Below are 27,138 nucleotides of genomic sequence, written 5' to 3'. Positions count from 1 at the left end.
GACTGTGTTGTGGCGCGCAGGGGCCGCGCGCGACGCCGGCGCTGCGTGGCGCCCGCCGACCCGCCGCCGCTCGCCTCGCTGGCGCCGCCCGCCTGCCCCGCGCCGCGCCGCCCGCCCCGCGCGCGCCTCTCGCACGTCGTCTGACACCCGGCCGACACGCGACACGTCACTTTACATATCTAACCTCCGCGATGTAGACGCGCGGTCCGGGTGTCCGGAGACGAGACTGCGCCTACGTGGGCGACCGTTAATAGTAGAACTGATGCTAAATTTATATTATCGAATGTTCCTCTGTGAGAGTATTTGTAAAGCATTTAACTGGTTGTACTCTTACATTCCCCCCGATTCGCGAATCGATCTCTTCGAAGCGATGTCTCGTGATATTTTAATATTGAGATATTAGTCTTAAACGAATATAATACTAATGTTGGCAGTTTTTTTTTATTGCAAGTTGGACGTACCTCATATGCTATGTGAGAGGAATGACAACCTTTAAAAGGTAACGAACATGTACGAATTCGCTGGGATAGTTTACACATTGTTCGATACGATATCGGATTTCGATAGACGGTACTCTGTGGTCATATATCTGCTTTACGCTTTACATACTTCGTTCAGTTTTTTTTCTGAATACTAAATTGACACAACTTGACAAGCTTATTATTATTACTAGATACAAAAACGGCACGCAGATATCGTATCGAAGAACGTGAAAACAATCTACACGGTGATTGCTGTTGTATGAACGCTCCCTAAACGGATTCTTCTTAAGCTAATTCCTATTTTAACACGGCGTTGTGAGTTTACTTTGGTGTCGCTAGGGTTTTCCTAAATTAGACAATAGTAGAGTTTGTGATTTTTTATTACTGTTGACGTATAATTTATTTCGATATGTATAAATTAGCGCTAAGATATTTTATACACAATTATACTTTTTATATTCCATTGTTGTTATCCGAACATAATTGCTAAGATGCGATACAGATAAAATATTTATTTAAAACATACAGATGCTACTTGTAGTTATTACATGCTTAAATATGGCGCTGTTCTAATTGCTCAGTAATTTTGAATCTGCAACATTAGAAACTGGATATTATAATATATTAAAATATTTTTTATACATTACTATCTTCATATAAAGTATTACAATTTGTTGTCTTAAAAGTTTAATTACTATTTATATATAAACAATATTTTAACTTGAAAATTTTTAATAGTTGCAAATGATGCCGATTCAGAGTAGATTGTTATCTTGTTATTACAATCGGTTAGTGTATAATAACGATCAGATACATGTACTAGAAAATATTTAATTATCATTTAGTTAAGATTCGTCGCTGTCGTTTTCAATTTACCAAATGATTATTCAGGAGTTTTAGATTAGTTGAACGAAAGATCACAAGCTATGAAATAATAGCTTAAATATACAGAATGATTGTGCATTAATATTTATCTATGCATATATTTCATTAGAATACCCTTAGTCTTATTGACAATTATAATGTATTTTTGCTTAAAGCAAGTGGTATGTACATGCATGCAAATCACAATAAACTTAGCCTGCTCACATCTAAATATGTTGTAAAACCGTTCTTAGTACTCCATGACACAGATTTATTGTTATATAATATGAAATTATTCCGAGCGTAATATGCATGATTAATTGATTACAGCATCGTGTTATTTGAATGGCCTAATATGAACTTACCTCATTTTAAAATAATTTACTAAATAAAGTTTAGAAAGTGTCATAAGATATCTTGTACATGTATCCGATTGATTCGATGTAAAATAAAATATTCCGTCTTTGAAAGGCTGTTAGTAATCATAGAGCATTGTGATCCATAGAAGAATTTTGTATTAAATTAGATATTGTACTTATTTTTAGTACGCTAGCATTTATATTTTTGTACGCGTATCTTTAATTTCGTTAACGAAATTATATTTATTATTTTGTAAATTAAGTGTGATTCATAATTAAAGTAACAGTTACTGTTGATAAGTAATTTTAATATACAAATGAAAACCTTAATAAAAGAGAAATTTGCAATATTTATCGAAAATTTTCAGTAAAAATTTCCTGTGTATTATATTGTTAACAAAATTATTGTAATATATTGACGTTAGTAATTAAAGTTATTGTTTCTAAAAAAGAAAAGAAAATTTTCCCAAAATATTGCAAGTTTATTGTTGACATTTACATCAATGTAATATTTGAAATATTTAAGCAAAGCATCAAATGCTGATTGACTTAAATGATCTAAAATAAGATATGATATGACATAATCCGTAAATCGTTCTTCCAAATTGTATTATAATATGTGGTATACGAACAAACAAATGTACATATTGTGCTGTATATATGTCGCGGGATAATCGGACTGATCTGGTCATTGCAAAAATCCTATGACGGCTGCAAATGTCCGGATATATTGGAATTATGGGAAGGTTTTTACAATTTTGAGCTATTTTTTGCATCGTTACAAAAACACCAGTTTGCTTAGGCCAGCTACTAACGCTATTGGCAAATATAAGAGTTTATTGATAACATGGAATAAAATAAACGAACAGATGTAGCCGTTGGCCAATACGTTAATGTCAGTCATTCCACGCTCATAAAGCGTTGGTCATTCTTAACATAAGACAGATTTTCGAAATTATCCAAAAAATAGCTCGGAGGATTGCGATAATCATCCTTAGATTCTTAATATCCGATCCTTTGAAATCGTCGTAGGATTTTTGTAATGATTCGATCTGTCCGATTATCCTACATACACGTGTCAATCTTCCTATCTTTAGTTGTGCTTCTTTCATTTCTTTTCTTTTGTTGCACTACTGTTTCGATGACACACTAAGTCTTATTCGTGTACAAAACATCAAAGTTTACGTAAACTAATCTATCACTATGTAGAAGTATCAGCACTGAAATATGTTCTATTCACTTTTTGTTTTGTTTCATTACATCAAATTCATTATTAACATTGATCGCATTTAACAAAAATATTGTGGAATTGTAGCCGATACTATGAAATTGAGATGAAATTGATTTCGAAAATTTATGAATTTGTGTTGTATTGAATTGTTATTTCTGAATATATGATAATTTATCAATAAGAAAACGTTTTACATATAGTTGTAACTAATATCTATGTTAAATAAAATGTTGAATTTCAATTGGTTTGTCTATTATAGAGTTTCTTCTATGTCCAAATTTATGCATGTGATAGAAAATATTCGCATACGAATCGACAGATATAATTTAAAAAACTTTGTATTAAAGGAACACTATTTTGAGTAAAAGTTTTAAATAAATAATCTTTTTATATAGCATAACAGGAGTAGAACTTAATGTTTTCTCTCATGTGTCCAAGAGCTCGTTCAAATATTTTCTACCACTTGCGAGTCTGACTCGCGACGGTTACGGATGGTCCGGCATGACTGTGCTAACTAACGGTGGTTGTTCCCGTAGCGCGGCGGACGCCCGGCTCGCCGTGGCCAGGCTGGCGCAGTGTGAGTATAAGCATGGCTTCGCATGGCGCTAACCCGCTGCCATCCCGCTCTCGCTTTCCTCTCGCTTAACACGCTTGTAGATCGAATGAAAACACCTCGCTAGTCTTCGTTCTGCGTTCTCGATCGCTACCGAAAGAGATATCCTTCCTTCGGTTCCGAGCGACACGATGGGTATTAGAATCGGGAGCGTCGGTCGTTCCCGACGGGGTGAGGGGTTGCCGCGTACGTTCAGTAGTGACGCAGCTCTGTATGGCAGCCTCACGGAGACCGCGCGGCTGCTACAGAACGTGCGCAGCGTGTTCGGACGCCGCTCCGCCGCGCGCGCCGCCACTGAGCTCGAGCTGTCGCGTGAGTACCCGCACCACACACACACTGGCCGCCGGGAACTTCTCGAACGACCGCTTCCGTAGTACACTTTGATTGTGTGTTTGCACAGGCGTCAAACGAATTACAAATTCTTATGCATTTTTTTATAAATCTAGTCCACTTCGCTAGACGAGCGGAACGCGATGAAATGGTTGGTATCGTTTCGTTTAAAAAACTCAATAATTTTGTCTTTTTTATAATTTAATATTTGTCTTTTAAATATGAACATTTCCAACCATAGTAGCAAACAATTGTAAGCTTGGGTAAAGGTTCCATAGGTGGCTCATTGGCTCTTTTTATACTTATTTTAATACTAATTTCCTTCCCTTTGTATTTTTACATGACAATGACGTATTGCCATTCGAATGATGATCTAGTAAATTCATAGCCGAATGAGTCACATTTTAATAATTGAGAAATGAAAGCAAATACTGATCATAATAGTGACGTTGTGTGCACAGATGGATTTGCATTCTCTCAAGAGGAGGGCGCGAGCGTGTCGCAGGCGGACGTCATCCGCGCGTACGACACGAGCCGGCCGCGGCCGCGCTCCTGAGCTGACCGACGGCCCGCCCTTCCGCCGCCGAGTGCATGATGTACTTCTCCATCGTCGTTACGACGTACAAAGTAAAAATAAATATTTTCGTCACATTTTAATGAATTTTAAATATACATTTTTTTAAAGCTTTAGCGCCCCCCGCGGGCCGTACATGCGCATGTCATAGTATCTACTTAAGTGTATACATACAAAATATATGTGTAGTGATCACTGTAATTGGGAATCAGAGTAATGATCTTTATATGTAATGAGATGTTTTACCTGCGGGCGTCGTTAAGTTCGTATATTGTTTGATATTTATTAATTTTTTTGTTATATATTTTTCGACATAAATCGTCTTCTCAAATCATGTGAGCCGTAAACGGTCTATAACTATTTTCATACTAGTTTATCTTTTAAATTAAGTTTTTATTCATAATTCTCTGTTAATTAAATTAACATAAAAAATGAAATCTCTTTAATCATTATCGGCTTTACCTTTACATGATGTTTAAGAAGCAAACAGTTAAACAACGCTGTCTTTTTCTTTCATATCAATTATGAAAGAAATTGAAATATCATTGTTTAACCGAATACCCGTTAAACTACGTTTACATGTGAAGCCGTTAATAGCTTATTATTCTATATAATATTTAATCCTAAATCAAATGTAATATTTTCCTTTTATTATTATTATGACCAAAGATTAACGAAGTTATAATAACAAATATTAGCATATTATTAAGTGTAACATTTAAGTAATGTCTCGATTTTAGTACAAACGTAACTTATTGATTGTCTACTATTACCCAACTAACGCCAAGGGGAGGTGATACTATAAGTTATTGTTACCTCATTATGTTTAGCTAACGCTTCAAAGTTAATTATAAATAAAAGCTTATAGGTGTCCAGTATAATTATCGATGTTAGCAATTGTATTCTTGTTTACGAAATTAATTTTAATATTCAGTATTAAAATAAATGTCTCGTCCTGAGATAGTTCTCTGTCGATTTAAAAATAATACAAAAAATATCATTCTTTCTAATAAATGAATATCTTTCGTTATAAGCATTTGTCTGATCTCGGAGTTTAAATTATTTATCACGTCATACTTTTATACGCTGAAAGATTATGGGTTGAATAACATTAAATTAAATTAACATCCAATAAATTAGTCGTTCTATACTTAGCACGTATTTACGCCAAAGCTATGAACAGTATACCTTAGTGTAACGAATTTGAATTTTAGTAAAGAAAATTGTGACTCAGCGGGACTTGAGCCATATTGTAACGAGTATATTGAAATTGACTTATATGTGCTGTGAGGATATATTCGATTCGATATTTAGTGTGTGATGTGGCATTTCATTTCTGATTAATAAATAATTCCAACACTGTTCTACTTAAATGCGTTTCAGTAGGTATGTGTAGTTAATTCGAGGCCTTAATTTGATAAATCTCATTTGCATTTGCCTATTATGACATTTAGATAAGCTTAATCACCTCCAGATTATGAATACAATGCCATCAACATGTTCTTCGACTTGTTTCAGATTAAAGTCAAATTAATTAATCTCATTTTATTCAGCGTCTTAAAAATTTCAGGGCAGTGTCACCGCCTTCAGATTCGATTTTTGAAATCACTCATTGAGTCTTTCGTGTGTCATTGTTTTAAGTAGAAAAGGACACAAACGTTTAAGGAACATTTCTCCATTATCATCTTACCTTATTAATTTCTCCCTTCTTCGTAATAAGTAGTTAATTGATATTTTCTTAAAGCACGTTAAAGTTTTGTATGCTGTCACGTAGACTCACTAGACAAGAACTCTAACATGTCTCAAATTATTACTAGAAGTGTATATCTAGTTCTGTGTATAAATCATTAAATATGTAAAACATTTGATCTGAATAAGGATGTTTTTTTTTACAAAATTTCAGTCATTTGAAGGCATTTATCGATCCCATTGGAATACGTGGCGAATAATCATTATAATCGAATAGTATAATCATATTATCATTAATTCGATGAAATCATTATATTGTTATCGTTAAATCGTATAAAGAATTTAATTACAATAAGCGCTTGAGCAAGATCTAAAAGCACGAATTTATATTTCTTCGAATCATCAGCACCTAAAATTGAATAATTCCGTTTTGCCCTTACAATTCTGTCCCAAAATAAAAAAACAGCTTTACTTTTTTTCCTCAAACTATCACTGATGCTATTATATATTTTATTAAAAATTGTAAATCGATTCGGTTCGGACTGCTCTCTCTCGAACAACCCCAAAACACCCCTTCGAATTGAAAGTGAAAAGTTTTTGAGCGAGTAGTTCATGAACGCGTCGATTATCTTCTACTGAATTATTGTGATATAACTGATGAAGTAAATCTTTCAGAGTCTTTACAAATGTCGACTGCTAGCGGGTTTTTGTAAGATGTGTTACTGATATTTATCACATATACCTCTAACAGTTTATTATTGTTAACTGTTAACTCGTCTAAGTTTGAGGCGGAGCTCGGACCTACGTGTCATGGAAATGTCATAACCACAATTTTATTAAACAAAACAAACTTTGCCATAACACCAGTCGCGATATTTGGACCCGTAATAATTATATCTTAATTTGGACAAACAAACATAATATGCCAATTGATTATTTAAGTAAAATTTGACAATTAAAGCGATAAAAAAGTATTAAATTTAAATTAAAAGTATTTAACATAATTAATATTATTCGGATAAACAAATAACTTGAATCAATGTTTCGTTCTAATTTATATTAAAATAAATGGGCGTTAAAAATATATATGCTAGTATTCCAAACAGAAAAACCTGATTCCAAAAATTGCAGCATAATTACTTACCAGTGATTTTGAATATAAAATTTCAATGACCAAATTTTATCCGTCAAATTAATGTCAGTTGGTTTTATATGTCTGCGATAAATGTTATTGCAAAATGTTTAAAATAAATAGCTGCATCATTAACGTGGTCCTAAGTCTACCTTTGTAACTAATATCTAGCCACGTGGGACCAAACGGACCGTTTGCTACATGACTTTAGTCGTGACTCCGATAACGATAAATGAAGCTGTAAGGGTTAATATTGATTGACAGATAGTTCCGAGTTCGGTCTTTTATAATATAAGCAAAGATGTGAATGTAACTGAAATATATGATTTGTTCTCGTTCTTTAAATTGTGTTTTATTATACACACCTACTAAACCTACTTAATGTAAGTTAAAATAAGTATTGATGATTAATAAAAGCTAATAACAACGAAATTTTGCTAACGAAATGTACGTATACCTATTAATTTATGTCATATTTTTTGTATGTCTAAGTAAATAATTATTTTATTTTTAGCTGAATCCGCGGCTTCACCAGCTTGGAATCAGTTTATGACGAAGATCCTTTTAAATCTGCACATTTTAACTTTTAATCATTATCATTTTGTTTGCCTTTTTGAATTAATCAATAATTAGTATTATAGACCTTTTAAATAACGATAGCGCGCTTCAACGTTAAATTATCCGAATATTCAAGAAAAACATAACAAATATAATCTAATTTGTAGTATTATACTGTCTTTACATGTAGTCGCCTCACGCACACTAAGACATATTGTAAGCACAAGCGTCACTCAACCACTCCCTGATAACGTTAAGGACGCGCCTTTGTGAATGAATATATCGAGAATGCATTAGTGATTTTTCGCTAGCTTTAACGATGAAAAGAAATCATCGTGAATAATCTTGCATGTCTTGCATACTTTATTATTGTAAGCAAATCAAAGAGATTTAAGATCTGATCATCAATGTCTGATACTAGTCGAGCCTTTCTTAAAAAGCTAATTTAAAAGAAATTTAACCGTCCAACTACTTGAGAAAAATATATAAATATATATTCCTATTAAAAAACAGCTTGTTGGCAGCGACTTCAATAGTCAAATAATGTTCCTACACTCATATAGGGGTTAAAAAACCTAGTCATGATCATTTCCATATTTTTAATCAAAAGATCCAAATTATTGGTTGTAATCGCATATATAATGGATTTCCCATGAAAAACCTTCATGTTTTCTATAATTTTATTCTATTTAGTCTTATTAAAATGTCCACGTCTCAAAAACAACTCCACATTTTAAGTCAACATGATCTATTATATATCAATGGTTGAAATATAGTTTTATAATTCGAAATTTTCACTTTCAACATACTTAATATATCTGACTGATATTCGCGTATTGAAATCGAATCCCACGAGAACTTTACTAAGTATAAGCAAGTCTTAACGAAGTTACGTAATAATGAGTAATTAGAGTTTATAGAGATGTACGTAATACAAATCATTTAGTGTTCATAAGATAAACATTAATTACATACCGAGGATGAGTAAGATCGATCAGCTTCAAACGACCACCATTGATTCACAAGACCACATAATGATACAAATTTTCCATGGCAAATGTTAAAATAATTAGTTTCATTGGAATGCTACTAATTGAACGCGATGAATATGAGCAATTATTATATTTAATACAATCAGTATCGAGCGAAGCGATTTATATGCCTGCAAAAGTGTTAAAGGTACCAAATACGGAAGGTCTGCGAATGAAAAATCAAAACACGGCGTAGGTTTTCTCCTTAGTCGTTTATAAAATCTAGTGTCTATCGTGTAGTTATTTCGTCAAAATAAATCTGTAATTAAAGTTGGAATAAAAATCCTCCAATTTTCTCTGTGCTCAACTCCTTTTACAAGGCATACCTACAAAAACAATGTAGAGATGACAATTATTTTTGTTAATTAATTTATTAGAGACCCAATTGTAGATACACAGAAACTTAATCTATGTATTGTGCGACCTTACTTATAGACGAATAAAAAATGTATAATAATTTGATGATAACTAGATATAATGTTAACATTGTTATTTATTATTAGTATACAATGAACCCGCATTGGAGCAGTGTGGTGGAACATGCTCCAAACCTTCTCTTCAAAGGGAGAGGAGGCCTTAGCCCAACAGTTGGAAATTTACAGGCTATCAATGTTGTATACAATAATAATATACAAACAATACTTAACAATCAATGAAGCCAATTGCCAAAACAATTTAAATAAAAAACAAAACCACAAAACGTTACAATAAATCTCATTGATGATGATTTTGAACCGTCCTCATTTTGCCAAAAAGTAGCTTAACCACCGGGTACGTTTGATTTGTTTCTCTTAAACGTAATATTATATTACTAAATTTGTTTTTTTTAAGATCATCATAAGAGTTTTAGAGTTAGAAAACAAACCAAAAAGTGGTTCTAAGTTTGAGCCTTGTAGGACTCCCCAAGTAATTAAGTTTTCATATGCTAGCCGTCGTTATCATATCGAATCTATTACAAAAGTAAGAATATTTGTTAACAATTTGATTCAATATGAATTTAAAAACAGATGAAAATTCTAAAAAAGTATCCATTTTATACCATCTCCAAAGTATTCACGAAAACTAATGTAATTTCATAAAAGTATTAAAAAGTGCCACTTAACTAGTTGATATACTACAAGATTATTAAAAAAACTGTCGTAAATTTATTGAAAAGGTTAAATCGTTTTAGTTTTCAATAATAATGAAAGTACAGTACCTATAGTAGCAGTGGAAATAGAGCGATGTCATCAATGCGACCATACCGGTACCGGCTGCTGTGTACTTAGTCAAGTCTAGCCAGAACCTAATCGAGTTAGGCGATTCAAGCTAGCATGTTGATGTAATAATTCTATTTTATTGCTTAAAAATTTGCTTTACTTATATTATTTACCTATCAGTTAATTAATTTATTTAATGGCATTTCACCTTCGCATGTGATAATTGCACTCCAAAAAGTAGCGGTCTATACTGTATGTCTGTCTTTACTAATATGTTATATATTTTGTGTCAATAATAACGTTGTCTCACTCTCCTTTTAAATTTTCTCTTGAAATTGAATACGGCTGTTAAGTATTACTGTTTAGTGGTGGAATAATTGTTGAGTCTGTGGTATTACAAACATCTATTGAATCATGAACGCGCACTCGTCTACACTAAATTATCAGCGTGCATTGGTTAAGTTTTGTGCTTATAATATGTCATAGTGTACCTGAGGTGACTATAATAAAAATAAAGATAACAAAAAATACAAATTAGCTTTATATTTAATTTTACGTAAGTAATTTCAACAATGAGGCGCCTTCATGAGTGAGCAGATCTACATATCCCTATCTACCCATACAGGTAGTACCAAAAAGTTACACTGGGTAAATAAAATATAGATTATTTTGACCAAAAAATTTACTTCAAATAATACGATATAAAATATAATCTCTTTTTAAGTTTTCCGACTGTTATGAAATTGATGATGCGGCCATACAGACCACTAAGAACTAAAAATAATAATCAATAAATCAACCTTTAACACGCGTTCAAATGAGATAAAAATTAAGATATAGACGTATTAAATTGTATTTATAGAACATTTTAGCACTTAACGCACTTAACGTCCACGAGATAAAGAATCGTTTTTGAGACATTTATAAACTTTACATCTATCACCTAACGTTTATGTTGTAGGGATGGGCTGAAATTCGTTTTACATTCGGTTTAACCGAATTTCCGAAAAACCGAAAATCGGTTTCTGAACAGAACTTAAAGAAAAACGTAAAATAAAATACCTACTTGCACTCTTTTGACTGAAATTCATTCGGCCCATCTCTAGTATTCTATATCTATCACCTCGAGAAATCTTGCGAAGACATCTTCTATTTATACACATATAATAAAATTGGAGTGTCTGTTTGAAATATTAAAATAACCGCTTTTTACTCAATGCATATGTACGCACGGTACATATACCTAAATATATTTTTTTATTTTTTTTTTCTTTTATTTTAGAATTATATATAAAATTATAATAAAGTTATGCTGGCATGTGCAATTACTATCTAGAATCGCGCGCAGCCCTCGCGCATGCCACCATTAAAACTGAATTCAATAGCGCGCGAAGTCGCGGACACGGCTAGTTTAAAATAAACCGACGTCTTGTATACATATATAAACATTAAAATGACACCGATGTATATCATACATATAACAGTATAAAAAAGTGGGCACATCCTTGTATATGTTCGCATCAATCTGGAAAAGTGCCGATTGAACATTGATGTGGTTACAGTAAGTTTACGATAGAATTCGAACTCAAATAAAAAATCAATATAATCTTCGAAAATATCTCAATAGGTGCCTACATATTTGTTATATTCATACTAAGCGCATAAGTATCTCATTTTCTTTCTTTGAAATTTATATTCGTCTCACTTCTAACGAAAATAGCAAAAGAAAATATGGAAACATGTTACTATGACTAAAATTATACGTATCGAAATTAACATACATAGAACGATATATTAAATTACAAATTATTTACTGGATAATATTTTTATATAACTACTGTATATACCATATATACCTACTGATAATATTTTTATATATACAACCGTACTGAAATAATATATTTGTAAATGGAAGTAAAACAAGTACCTAAGTGTAACGAAATTCCTATTTTGTCACAACGTTAATTATTATTATAACTACTGAATACTCAATTAACAAACAGCAAATTAATTAACAGCTTCACTCGCAACTGTCGAGAATATTAGATGAATGATAAATAAATTAAAACTTTATTTGAGGACTTTCAAACAATCCCATAAAATGAGGTAAGCTGCTGCCATGTCGTCATAGGCAGGCTTCGCAGTGCAGCCGTTATCACGTTATCAGTGAGGTAAGGCGAGGCGTGCCTCGTCCGGCGCGCCCCAACAACGAACAGCGGCGCTCAGTGCCTCGCAGTGCCTTCCCCACTACACGCGTGCCTTACGAATACATTTTTACGACCGATTTACAAGCGCGCTTTTCGAATTTCACCTGGGAACAGTGTTTATGTTTTTATGTTGTTGCTAGATCTTGCTAGTGGTTTTTTTATCTGGTGTAGTTGTTGTGAAGGTGCAGTGTACGGTAGCGGACCCCAGGGTTTATGAGTGGCGATGTGAGTTGATGGGGTCCGAGGGCGCCATGGCTCGGTCGCCACGAAGAATTTCAGCGCATCGTCGTAGCCGGAGTCGATCCAGGGAACTAGCACGTTTGCGGACACAGCTGAATGGAAAAGGTTGGTGAAATCAACTTATAAACAAAAAACAATTTAGGTCTGGTATTTTCATTGAAGTTTCCCAAACTATGTATATTACGACATAAAAATAAAAGTTGTCTAGTTTTGCTGTTTGTGACCTGTTATCACAGTTACAATTTCACTCCTAATGCATTTCTAATCAATAATAAATATTATTGAGTACCGATGATATTGAGACATTCTCTATTGAATGCATCTTACGTGTTTACGGAAATAATTTTAAATATTAAACTTTTAAGAATGACGTTAAGCATAATGTAAAATACTTACAGAAAACATCACAACGAGTGTAAACTCCTCAGCTTTATTTATATATCTACTACTTGTAATGAGATGTATCGGTGCTTAAAGAACTAACCATGTTTGTCGTAGTAGCTTGTAGAGATAACAGGTTCGCATCCTGTGTCAGTCTCAATGTGAATTATACTTACGCTAGAATTTATTCTCGTCTTAAAGTTTAGACTTTATTACTAAAAAACGATATAAATTTTGAATGCTTTTAATTTAAACAAATTAAGAGTTCTTATTCCATGATTTACGATTATACTACACTTTTTTTGTTTTTATTTAGATTCTAAATTGTTCATATACATATGTATAATGTGCGTATTTTATCATAGTTTTCTTTTTTATGTTAAGCAGAAATTATAAAATAAACACCACGACATAAAGGTTGACACAAACGAGTCGAACAACTGAACAAATATATAATATATTGTTAATTTTTTATCCAAAAAGTGGTTTTAAAATGAAACTCCAACACGAGGACCTGAAATCTACAACTAATTTGTAATAAGCCAATTTATTTGTGTGAGCCAATGTCTTTTATGTATTCATGACCGACATTTTTATTGAAGTGACTTATTTACAGCATATCATCGAATATTTAATTTTTATCAAATTTCAAATTTCAGTTTATTTAGGATAATCTTCCATATCTTCACATATTATTTTTTTATAAATAATAAATACCGTTTATGAAATACTTGTATATCTAGCAACTATTATATTTCATTGTGTAAGTTATGGGTTCGATTTCGTCACGTTGCTTTAGTAATGCATAGACTAGAGTTACTCATTTGACCACTTAAACACAAGGACTAAAGTTAATTCCAAGTGTAATGCAAAGTGGGAATATACCTAAAATAATGTACACAACTCTGTATGTCGTATCGTAACAACAAGTTCTATTACATTAAAGTGATAAAACCTAAACTAGAATTGAAATATTCATGAACTTGAGGAGAGTCAAGGCTGACGCCATATTTAATGAGGTTTCGTAAATAAGTTTACTAGTAAAAATAATAATCATAATAATTATAATATATGACACGATATTTCAAAGAATTGCGTTAACATTAATCTAACGAACGGTCCAATCTACACTGTAAAATTATAAACGCTAGCTTACTCTCTTTTATTTTTGTTGCGTTTTTAAGCAAAGAAATAAATCACTTGATTACTTGCCGATATACTTGACATATATAAATGTAATAAAATGGTCGTTCCGACCGACAGTGTAAATGTAACCCAGCCTTGACACTGTGACCGTAACGTTTACAATCTGGAGCACCTGCGACCGCTCTCACCTTAGAAAAGAAAAACAGGAGAAGTGGTATGTTTGAAATCGATACATTAGTTGCATTATATGATACAATATGTCAAATTCGCAGATCGCTGATAACCGTTTTATTTTTCAAAACGTATTTATGAATACTGTTATTATTTACATAGTTATATTTATACGATTAGCCAATGTAAATCAGCTCTGATTGAAACGCTGCGGATTCCCAATCTTGATTATGTCGCCCTGACCAATTTCAGCCATGACTGCCTAACTCACAGAGACTAGCCAACTACGCAGGACATAATACAGTACACAACTGGGTACGCCAACAGAGGTGCAATCTCTATGGTCTTTATAATCCGATGGAACGGCAAATCCAACAAGACCGGAAGGAGGTCCAACGGCTTTCATTGCTTACGGAGTCCCGGATGTGTATACACCTCCAACTTCCAGATTCCGGCCTTATATTAAGAATTTTTTGATAAAAAAATGAATAATTTTTTATCGGCCCAACCGGGCGGTTCAACCCAGGACCTCGGGATCTGTGGCCTCATATCTAGCCACTAGACAAACGAGGCAGTCCAAATCCTACAAACCTTTCTAAAGGATATTTTAAAGAATATCATTTTTACTATAGACTGTTCTGTGGTTCTGATTATGATCCGCCAGACGGCAATTAAGCCATTTGCAGAACCTGACCTCGGAATACCTAGACTGAGAAACCACGTCGACTGTAGTAGATTGATTCGGGTCAGAATACAACAATGACAATCGGAATAAGGCCGCACGAGTACCTACATATCGACTGACAAACTCATGAACGCATTAATGATGCTAGCAATGAATGCATCTCAATGGCTTGAAACTGAATGACCTTCTATCATTTGAATTTATTTCACAGTTGAATATATGTAAAATAATAGATATAAATCAACGTTCGTGGAACCCAACATCAATATATTTATATAAACATTAATATATTTTGCAATATCTCATTTCAGTACAAAATTAATTCTCAGCAACTCAATGGTATCCAATGTTACTTGGCGAATATAAATATATTACTAATTCCTTTATAAAAGATGTCGCTAAATAAATAGCTATAATATCGATAAAAGATTGTTTTTCTATTATTATTCTTTCTTCCTTATAATTCAATATAAACTTAGCTTTATATGTGACGAAAGGGTTTTCTAGAATATACCGTTTCACACTTAAACAAACGAACAATTTGAAACGGCTGATACTTCGGCTGATCTTTAGATAATCATTGAACACTAAACTGAATTATCAGAAAAATTAGATGTCTAAGATTATTATTATAGAACTACCGCTTAGTAAATAGATTTGGATAGAGCTCAAAATACCCACTTCACATATAGACATATCATACAGTTTTAGTCAAGTTTTGGTCGTAATAATTGCCATTACATTAATTCTTAAGAAAGGTAATCACTCTTATTAGGGTAGAAAAATTATAAGAATTTGCCCGGAAAAAGAAATTTCTTTCCATCGCGGTAATGATTAAGCATTTTTCCTACCATTCCACGCCCTATGATTTTTACAGTACTTAAATCTAAAAAACTCTTATGTAAATAATAGCCGCGTTTAAAAACATTACAACATTGGTCTTATACTTATAAAAACAGATTTCTAACTTAACGCTTTAACCATAAATTTTAGTCAGAGATTTCCCCCTTTTAGGTGATGAATTTTAAAAAATCCTCTCTTAGTGCTCGTCTACGTTCAATTTTATCCCGTTAAAAATGTTATCCCGTGTGTTATATATCAGTCAATCATTTAAATTTTCTATTAAGTAGGTGTCAAATTAGTTTTGTATTTCACAACTACTAAATATTATATTATTTCATTATTTCACACATACAGATATTGGAAAAATAATTGCAGTGTCATTTAGTTAAGGCAACATTCATTATTTATCTACATCTAAATTTAATTTTCTTAAACACAAGAAAAACACAAAAGACTGTCAATGACCGTAACAAAACATAAATGTCTTATCTACTGTGTTTGCACTTGGTTACGTAATGGTACATGTGCTGTGACTTGTGATGCTTTCACTCGCCGGCTGCGGCCCCGTTGACCGCTCCTGACCACTTTCCAAAACAAAGGGCCACGGCACGCGCGTTCTAGTGAGATATATAATACAAGGAACATAACATCTTAGTTATGTTCCTAGACTTGTGGCTTTCTGATGTTGTAAGGTATAGTTAATAGTTCTTACATTGCCAACGTCTGTGGGTGGTGGTGTCACATTTTTTTCAAATTAATATGTATTTATCCATATATTATTTACTTTATTATTATAATATAAAACCAAAAGAACCAAAAGAAGCAAATAGGCCACCTGATGTGGCTACCACTTACCAGCGACGGCAGACATTGGCATTGTAAGATATATTAGTTCTGACCTTGCCAATTCTACCATGACGTAATTTGTAGGCAGGGACATCACATCTTATTACACTGAATCACTTACCGTTCAAACTGGAACATTAATATAAGATATCGAGCTATATATTGGGATATAGCCTAAAATATGCAAAACATATATTATTGGCATTCAATTCAACAAAATTAAAGAAAACAAAATCAAACAAATATAATGTAAACTTAGTAAACAATCATTGTTTCTGGTTTCACCTCGTGTTCATATAAGTATTTAATTTAATTAATATAAATATGTTATTAATAATAAAACTTGAGCAACACATTAATTTGAACGAGGCATAACCTAGTAAGAACAATCTTTTGTGCCAATTTTCAGTAAGTATTTCGAAAATTGAAAAATAAATCGAAAATAAAAAAAATGTGCAGTGAAGCGCTAGAAGCCTACGATTTAAATAATGTTTGTAGGAATATCTTATCTTATCACTTACCTTGTGTTGCAATTATTATTATCAATGCAATTATTTGTAAGCGCGATGTTTATGGCCCGCACCACACCAGATACTCGTCGATCTGCAGAAACAATGCACAAGCAATTCTCGTTTTTATTCTTAAAAAAAATATTTGTTTAAAAAACGTTTTTATTATCCTTAACCAGAGATTTCTACGCCCTCTTGATGAGTCATCATTTACTAATATGGCGTGGGTAAGAGGCGTAAACAATACACACCTGTATTTCTCTTTAGAAGTGTCTTGAAGAGCTGGCTTTGTTTCGATAGATACTGAAATTAGCTGCAAATATGTATGTATATATAGTCTTATATTACACATATATTATAGATTTAATTAATATAAAACGTCGTTACAGAGCTCAATTGACAATGTAGAGATAATGTACTTAATATAAAACCATAAACTAAGAGAAGATTCAAGAAAGTATACAATGAATTTTAAAATCGCGAAAAAACAGGTAGAAATAGTATCAATAATGGCACATCTGCTGTAGGCGATGCTCTCAGGTGATTGCGATCACTTTTTTAAACATAAGTGCGTATGTTCGCCGTCTCTCGACAGGTCATAGTATAATGGTTCCGCGTATGTATATCTAGATCGTGAATCATCGAAGTTCATAGTTTATTGACCACCATTACTTTTGCTTCAGAAGACATATTAAGCGAGCGATACGTGTGACTTCGTCCGCTTGTACTTTAACCGGAGATAATAGTTTTTTTTTTTTTATAAAGAATCATTAATTTTCAGATCTTAGTAAGATGGAAGTGTCATTTAACTTCAATTCGTTGTTTATACATTGCAAACAAATGTTAATTTAAATTAACAATTGATATTGGTGAGCTCGTTACAAGCACATAATTGACTTGTAATACATTAAAACATTCCTAACGATTCTACTAACGTTATTATTGATAAACAAAGTTCATGACGATACTAATTTATAGCCTATCAAACATTTTAACATATATATTTAAATCACATTTGGTATTGTAAACAACGTTCGCGAATGAGATTAATTGGATAGTCCATTCAATCACTTAATATGAGAATATTAAATAAACCGATAGGAATATCTAGAAAGGCATTTAATATTGATAAAGGCAAATATAAAAATACTTTCATTAATTTTCCGATAATGCGTCCACGGACAAACACTCACACACAGACAGCAGTAGACATAATAAACGGCCAGAGAAAGCAATCACCTGGAAACGGCCTCGTTAATTTTATACCTTAAAAAATATCTTTTTCGTTATAATAATATAATAATAATGAAATTTGTTTATAATTCATCTCGTGCTCGGCGGTGAAGGAAAACATCGTGAGGAAACCTGCATGTGTCTAATTTCAACGAAATTCTGCCACATGTGTATTCCACCAACCCGCATTGGAGCAGCGTGGTGGAATATGCTCCATACCTTCTCCTCAACGGGAGAGGAGGCCTTAGCCCAGCAGTGGGAAATTTACAAGCTGATTATGTTTTTATTATGTATAATATAAACTTATATTATACTAAAAATTCCCGTCAATGTGATAGTAACGAAATATAGTTCGTACAATGCCATATATGCAGGACAGGGTCGTAATCGGCGCACGCGCATCTGGAGTTGACGTCTCGTCATTACTCGTTCCTAGATATTTATAAACAAATCATGCATCTACGGGTAAACTACATATTTATGTAGCCCAATGTGAATGTTTTCAATGTCATATAACGAAGGTCAATTTAAAGTTTTGCAAAGCTAACCAAATACCATACTTCCAGTTTATAAAAAATATTTTAAGCTTATCATATTACTACTGTTCGACTGCGGGTTGGTAGGGTTACATGTGTCGAAATTATTTTGTCCGATGCAGTTTTCCTTAAGACGTTTTCCTTACATTAACATATGAGTGAACCAATGAATGAGTCACTTACTGCACACTGTATTTGGATAAAGACAGGCATTTATACGTCAATACATTTTATTAAAGAACGAAACGTTCTCGGAACGTAGAATAGTTTTATGCTTTTTGGAATATAATGTCCTACTGCCAAGGTGAGGCCTCCTTTTATCAATATCTTCTTTTAATGAGAAGATTGAGTTAATTCCATCAAGCTCATGGTGTTTTAAATCCGACACAGATTTGGTTGCAATATTGCGTTATTCTTTGTTGGGAATATAGAAACAAATAAATTTACATTTTATTTATTGTAAAAATCAAATTAAGTATGCTTTCAAATATTGTTTACGATGTTAGTAGATTATTTGATAGCAAATCAAAGTACGAATGAAACAGATTAAGCCAAGGCGCGCTATGGAGGCGAAGGTCGGCGTATATCGGGAGCGAATCAATTGAGAGAGGTTTATAAACACTACGGATACCAGGGAGCCTTAGTAAATGGGGAACGTCCCAAGACTTATCGTAACATTATCTTTGAAAAGTTGCAAACAAGACATAATTTTTGAGATGAGACTATAGTTTATTTTGTGTTTTAAGTGGTCTTTTTACAATTGTCTTATATATATTTTTATTGTATTTACAGTAATATCATTGTAATAATATCTGTTGTTAGAAGAGGACCGCTTTCGTTGCGAAGGAGCAAAAAATTACAGGCACAAGGGATGTAATATCTTAGAGCCTGTGGTTAGTGCCGTATTGACGTTATAAGATATTTTTTATGTTTCTTATAATGCAGGTGTCTAAACAAAAGCAGTATTTTTCAGGAGTTTAGAAGGCAGAAGGCATTCCCGAAAAAAAAAACAAGCAATATGGTAGGTTCATGTGTTGTTTATTTTTTTTTAGATAAAGTTCCTTTTGTTAACGTAGTCAAAGAAATTGTCGATCTGAATGCGGGTCAAAGTTAATATCTTATACATAATAAACGTTTGGATACTTTTATTTCACCCCAGTATCGTGCCCCTACTTTGCACTGGTAAAATATATACGAGTAGCTTTACAATTATATCCTCGGAATTCTGAGAAAGAGCAACACCAGCCGCCGTTCTCCGGGGCGCCACGTGCCATAACGTGTTAGTACAAGTATATTGTTGTTTATTAATGTTCAGTTTTAAGAACTAATGAATTTGTATTATTTTTACGTTTAAATATTTGGATGAATTAATTCAGGATCCAATGTGCATATAGTAATACTGGCTATAATAATATACGTAATCATTTGGGGAATGATGTACGTGGTAACTCGTTCCTATTTTATTATCTGGACATAAATTTAAAGATTCATAAATATACGAATATATACATAATAATGAGAATGGTGGTATTGCTCTGTGCAAACTAACGTCTGAGTAGGTACCACCCACTCATTAGATATTCTGCCGCCAAGCAGCAATACTTGGTATTGTTTTGTTCCAGTTTGAAGGGTAAGCGAGCCGGTGTAACAACAGGCACAAGGGATATAACATCTTAGTTCCCAAGGTTGGTGACACATTGGTGATGTAAGGAATGGTTAATATATCTTACAGCCGCAATTTTTATGGGCGGTGGTGACCACATAAAATCAGGTGGCCTATATACCGGTCCGCCTACCTATTTCATAAAAAAGGGAGAATAAAAGGCCAAGGCCTGGAACAGACAAAAGTTCTCAGTACGAGCCTAAAAAGACAGAAGTAAATAAATATATTATAAAAAGTTTTTTGTTTAATTATTGTAAAACATTTTACTTTGAAATGTGACGGTAGTATTTATTGTAAAAAATATTTAAATTAAAATGATGACACGATTAATAATAAAATAAGTAATTATTGTGATCGGTTCAAGAATTAGAGTATCTTTTTCTTGCTTCCATAATTACATACTATATTGATAGCTACAAATAAACACTAAATATATTTAGAAAATATGACTTTCTCTAATGCGTCCGACATTACAGTTGGGACACCCATACGTGTGTAGTACATAACAGAATGAAAAATTATTGAATGAAAAATTGATGAGTTTATCTGTAAGACGTCAAGATATCTTCAACAGATAGCATATTATTTTTTTAATTTTATTTGTTAAAAGCATAAAAAAAATTGCGTTGGTTTCAGAATATTGCCTGAAAACGACGAATGCTTTAAATAAACAATGTACTATGTCCAATAACAATGAATCGTCTGTATATATCGAAGTTAAAAATAAAACTACGTTCTACTACTGTAACTACGTTCTGTTAGGAAAACACAAATAAAAAATCTACAAATCAGTACAGTTCATATGCAATGTAATACTGCATTACATCAGATGTCCGAACTTGTTTAACTGTTTGTCTCAACCACTAATAAGAGTAGGAATGAAATTCGATATACTTGTTGAAGTAATGAAATTCTTCCTTAGCTGTTAAGTCTACTTGCAACCATCGCTCTAAGTATTAAAAACTGGTATTCGACAAACTTAGCGTGTAAAAGACGGATACATGAAGGGAGAACTAGATGAAATTACCGTTTTAGTGGTAATCGCTTTCAATTCTTGAAACACAAACATAATGAAAGAAAATATACTCCTGCTATGTAAGGTGCCACTAGTTCTTATCATACCTAATTATATTTTGACGATTTAAAAACCTTGCTCTTTAGCCATCTGGTAGCTCATGCGGCTTCCTCATTGGTATAGGGTATAGTTACCCGATCAGTGGCCAGTGGTATGAGGCGACGGATCCCGAGGGATCAAACCCCAGGTCGGGCTACAAGATATTGGGTTTTTCTATCGGAAAATATTTATTAACAGTATGGAATCTGGAATTCCGAAGTCTGTACAATATCTGTACTGTACCTTGGAAAGCACTTAAAGTCTGAATTCTTCGTCCCATCGGATTATGAAATTGATGGAATAGAGAGTGCACCTGTATTTGCGCACACATTTTTGCACTGTAATATGTCCTGCGTAGTTGCCGGGTCTCCCTTGAGATTAGCCGCCGTGACTGACATCGGTCAGAACGACAACTGTGCATGCAGCAACCACTAAACTCATGACTTTATATGACATAAGCAAACAGCTTACGCAAAGGATGTCCAATTATCTGAAGGACTGTGTTGACTTGTGCGATTTTTACCTATGTGTAGATTATGCAATCGCGTACTTAGCTTAAGCGATTAAAGCAAAAAAAAGGATGTTAGAAAAAATTATGACTTAGGTGGATTTTGAAATGACATATTCTATTGTACATTATCATAATGCCTTCATCGTTGTTATTTCTTTTTAAGTGTCGTGACTTGAGTGATAACTAATTAAATATATTTCTTGACATAAATAATGGAATAACATATGTAAATTTAATATTAGAACTATAATTCTGAATTATAGGTATTAACTTGACGACCCATCGAATCATTCATATACATAGAAAAAACTGAATTACCTCACATATTTTCTGATAATCTAAAAATTTTGTTAAAACTTAGAATATTCTAGTCGGTGCGAGCGCGGTGTCAGGGCACGCTAGTGACCGGACAAGCGCTCCGCTCGCTAATAGAGACGCTTCCGCGATCGCCCCCATCGATTGATCGATGACGATGTCTGGATTAAAACATGATGAATTGCAACTTGGTTCGTAAATTACGAACTCAATTAACGACAAATGCCATGTTGATTCTACCAGTAACATAAATATAAACGTCTAACTAACCTACCCTTCAGATACAATCACATAATATTATAACAATAAACTTTCAAATATTACGAATCGTGGAGCCATCTACAAAACCATTTACAAAATTAATGTCGATTACATAATCAATTGGAATTTCGAATGATATATATGAAGTATTTATTTTACAGCAAACGCAATATTTTTGCAAATCAATCAAAGTGTAATTATAGCAGACAGATGTATCATCCATCGTTATTTAAACATAACGTCATGAAGATGAAACACTTGAGGTGAAAATATGTAGCGATCGACGCGTATACGAGAACAATGTTGCATTATACTCGAGCCAAATTCCTTCGGTCATTCATATATTTGTAGTTACGAAATACATGCCGTGTTCATGCCGTTTCTAAGGAACCGTGTCTGTTCAATTTACTAGACTAATATTATCGTCGAGCAATTGTGTACACAACAATTTTGGTACTTAATTGAATATTTGTGAAACGTTGTACCGTAAGAACATTGTTGTTTCTGTATAGTTTACAATACCGTTACCATAAACACATCCTGAGAATATATCGTTTATTTTAATATAAATTCTGTGGAAGAATCCACGTGGAATATTTTGCCTTATTATTTCTAATAGATAAGTTATTAAGCAATAACTCGGCCTCCGTCTTTATGAGCGTGTTATTTTTTTTTACTTAAGTCTATATTATGTCCATGAGCTTTTTAACTTTATCGACCTCTAGCAAAAATAAAATGCCATATTTAATCGACTCAAATGTTTACCACAAGCTCAGGCGGCCTTGGGTGGGATTCGTACCGGTTCCGTGCTAATTTAATTTCACGTCTCTACATGTGTTTATAATAAACTCTATATTTGGCATACTATTGAAACTCTTACTCGGTGAAATTTAAAGGCTAAATTTCTGTGGAGCATTGTTTGTGGTGATTGAAAACATAATTGTGCAGCGGCTGTTCTCTGTTAACATTTTGAACAAAGACTATTTTTTATCGATTACCAATATTCCATGGTAGGTATTTTTATATAGCAATTTATACACATGAGTACATTTTTTCGAATCATAAATTTAGACGATTATTGAAATTATCGAAATGTACCCCCACAGGTGGGGCTATGGCCTCCTCTCCATTTGAAGAGAAGTTTAGGGGCTTATTCCACTACATTGCTCAAATACTCCGTACTTTATTTTGATATTTGATTTTCACGCGACATATGCAGATTTCTCATGATATTTTCCTTCAACACCGATCCTAAGACAGATATCTAATAAACACAAATTAAGCATATGTAAATTCAATGGCGTGTGTCCGGATTTGAGACAAGTCTTCTGTTAAGATTTACTTGCCCTAACTACTGGGCCACCTCAGTTTAAAGAGGTTACTTATATTATATAAAACATATGTATGTAAAATTTTATTTTGTTTTTTTTTATATATATATTAATTTTAAGACATGTAATCTTTGACGAATCGTAAGATATAATCGTAAAGTATTCGTCACAGATTAATTCAATTTCTTCGGTTAAAATTGTAGCATATTTAATGTATTAAATATTTTCCTAAAATAAGACATTTAAGTACTCGAAATGCCAATGTTTGGTCTTGATAACCATCGAATTCCTTGCGTCAAAACCGCGCCTAAATTCTGCCGTATTTCATTACAAAATATTAGTTTCATTCACGCGAAATTCACCATCGCTTCATATAATCATATTGATTAGAGCTATTACTTCGTTTACGTTAATTAAAGCTCTTTGGACATCAAAAGTGAAATAAAAAGTCTTTGATTTACTAGTCATTTACTAATTTTGTTTAATATTTTGTTAGTAGGTATAAGTAAAAAAATCGTAAAACACATTTTACTATTGACTCGAAAAGGCCAGAGTTATTCGTCTTATTCCAGAGATGGGCAAAAGGTTTTCCTCCTATTGAGAAGAATCTTTGGGGATTGTTGCAAACTTGTGGCAGAAATTCAACACGTGCTTGTTTCCTTAACATGTTTTTTTTTCCCGCTAAGCACTGGATGAATAAGAAATGCAAATTAAACCAAAAAAATCAGTGTTGCTTGCCATTTGGCTATGAACCACTAATCTTCGCATAAGATTTACGTCTTACATTCATGCATCTCGTCTAGAATACGTAAATCCTCTCTCATCTTTTATAAGAAAAAAAACTTTAAACAACATATGTTTAATAGTTTTGCAGCAGATGAGAATAATGGATATCTCAGTGTAATACATCTTAGCTCGTATTCAAACAGATTTACTGTTTAAAAGTATCTTACGTATCATAAAATACTGGCGAAGTTATCTCATATAAATGTTATTAGCCTCAGACCGGTCTGCGAGTCTGACCGGTAATTAAAAAACATCCCGCACTTATTTATAAACCATTATTTTGTTTGTTCATCACTTTTTATAAAACCGCTTAAAAGCTGTTAATATTGTATATATATTTTTATAAGATTTCCCAAGTATTCTTGGGTACGTACTATTGTATTTTAAATATCCACGGAATCCTTACTTAACACGTTAATACGGTATTATTTCGTTAATCCACAGTAGGACTAGATTTACCCTCAGGTCCGAGTCTCAAGGGCACGTTGCAGAAATTACTTTACACACAAAAATACTCAAATATAAAAGTTGATGTCACTAATATTACAAATTACACATCATGCTAATTGGACATTAAAAATGTTGTCGGAATTCTGACGTAACAAAAGAGTATTCAAATTAAAGTCGTTCAGCCCGCTGATGCCGACCTTGCTCCCGAAATGAACCAAAACTGTGTCGGGCGCGGCGAGTATACAATCATACGTTATATTACTAATAACTTGCCTCTAATAATAAGCAAATGTACAACAATACCTATTAGAATTAATTACATGGATGTCATACAAAACTCAGAAGACTTGTTCTAAGCAGTAGTTTGTGGTATTTAAAGCTTTTCTTAAAAACCTTAACTCATACATTTAGTTAATAGCAAATAGTATCCTCAGTTTCACGATGACCACACCACTGTTGGACACAGAGCCTTCTCTAGTTTTAAAACGATGAAAGATGAATTCTATCAAATTAATACCCTGCGAGTTTGTGAATACACACATAAGGCACAACATCAACTCTTACGTGCAAGCTCCAGGAGATTCTCTACCACCGAACAAGACATAAATAATTTTAAATACAGAATTTAGCTTCTTATCATAAAACCTTACTATAAATAATGTGACGTCCGAATTAAATATTTTAAAACGTAAATTATGTATGTCGAAGTTTTAATAAAAAAAACGTTACCGTAATAATGTACAAGTGAAATGTAATTTTCTTTTTAAGCAATAAATATCTTTATCTATACATAAAAATCAGTGGTGTTATGTGTTTTATTCATGGAGCCATTCCGGCCCGGAGGACGTTTACAGGATAATAATCTCTTATAATGATTATACGCCACCATTACTTTCCATTCTTTTTCTATTTTGTCACTTAGTCTTTGCTTTTGATTCGCCCTTTAAGTTTTTTATTGGTAAGTATAATCAGGGAAAGTATTTCTTATGTGCATAATTTAAAAGTTTTATACGTATGTATTTTGTACGTTTCGTTAATCGTTGCACTTTTAAATCTACGAATATAAACATGATTAAGTATAAAATACTATTCTTAAAAATCGCTCAAAATGTTTTAAAAGTATATCTATTATTTAATACAATAAGTTATACAAAATAATATAAAGTTGCTAGAATCGTGATCGGCGCACTGACCCCGCGCTCTCTTGCGTGTTTTCTCTGCATGTAGTTACGAATCTACTTACAAAACAAAGGGATGAACAAATACGATTATTACAAAATTTAGTTTGTATATTTTTAATATTTCGTTTCATAAAAATAACAAAATAAAAGAAGGGTGCGCGTTTAAGGCGTTTATACGTCAAATTACTTTACTTGAGGTTACTTGAGTCCCTTGACAGTATATCAGTGATCTGATCAAATGATCTGTTTAACTGATAGGAGGACCTACTGTCTATTTATATCGAAAACATAGTTATGTGTAATGCTTTAGTTAATTCATTAATTTAACTCTCATATTTCAACCCTAATCAAATGCTACGCCGAAGATTACTTTCCCATGCATATCAATGGTAAAATGTATTTAACATTTATCATATTAAGTAAACAAATGAAAAGTAAGTAAGTCATTCAGGTGGAAAAGTTTCCAGTCGTTTGAATCGATGAAAATGATGCTTCAGACTTTTATTCATTTTTTGTACTTTAGTTTTCATTTAAATTATAAATGTCGCTGCTTTACATACATGTGACTTATTTCTCACATTCATTTTAATTAAATGAATTATTAATTAAAATAAGTGTATGATTAAATAGTTTTAGCACTTCTTATAACATTTTAATAACATGTTAT

At 32.8% G+C, this 27,138-nt stretch overlaps 2 protein-coding genes across 12 annotated transcripts in view; both read left to right on the top strand.

Annotated features, from left to right (window-relative positions):
- Positions 1 to 7,619, top strand: part of Atp8a (ATPase 8A) — an 86,418-nt gene extending 78,799 nt beyond the window's left edge. For 4 of the 11 annotated variants that reach the window (XM_026635817.2, XM_026635818.2, XM_026635821.2 and 1 more), the window contains 4 exons: positions 452 to 499; positions 3,473 to 3,513; positions 3,770 to 3,861; positions 4,341 to 7,619. In XM_026635817.2, coding sequence (XP_026491602.2) covers positions 452 to 499; positions 3,473 to 3,513; positions 3,770 to 3,861; positions 4,341 to 4,562 — 403 coding nt within the window. In that variant the 3' untranslated portion in view covers positions 4,563 to 7,619. Of the gene's footprint in view, positions 1 to 20; positions 3,178 to 3,472; positions 3,514 to 3,769; positions 3,862 to 4,340 lie in introns of those variants that run through there. The other 7 variants (XM_026635819.2, XM_026635822.2, XM_026635824.2 and 4 more) reach the window with 7 other exon arrangements.
- Positions 7,620 to 12,281: 4,662 nt separating this feature from the next.
- Positions 12,282 to 27,138, top strand: part of LOC113397482 (phosphatidylcholine:ceramide cholinephosphotransferase 2-like) — an 82,053-nt gene continuing 67,196 nt past the window's right edge. Inside the window, exon 1 of the mRNA XM_026635870.2 lies at positions 12,282 to 12,614. Coding sequence (XP_026491655.2) covers positions 12,503 to 12,614 — 112 coding nt within the window. The 5' untranslated portion in view covers positions 12,282 to 12,502. The remainder of the gene's footprint in view (positions 12,615 to 27,138) is intronic.

This window comes from Vanessa tameamea, chromosome 3, assembly GCF_037043105.1.
Source record: "Vanessa tameamea isolate UH-Manoa-2023 chromosome 3, ilVanTame1 primary haplotype, whole genome shotgun sequence".
Classification (NCBI taxonomy): domain Eukaryota; kingdom Metazoa; phylum Arthropoda; class Insecta; order Lepidoptera; family Nymphalidae; genus Vanessa; species Vanessa tameamea.
This window is presented reverse-complemented; position numbering and strand designations above follow the sequence as displayed.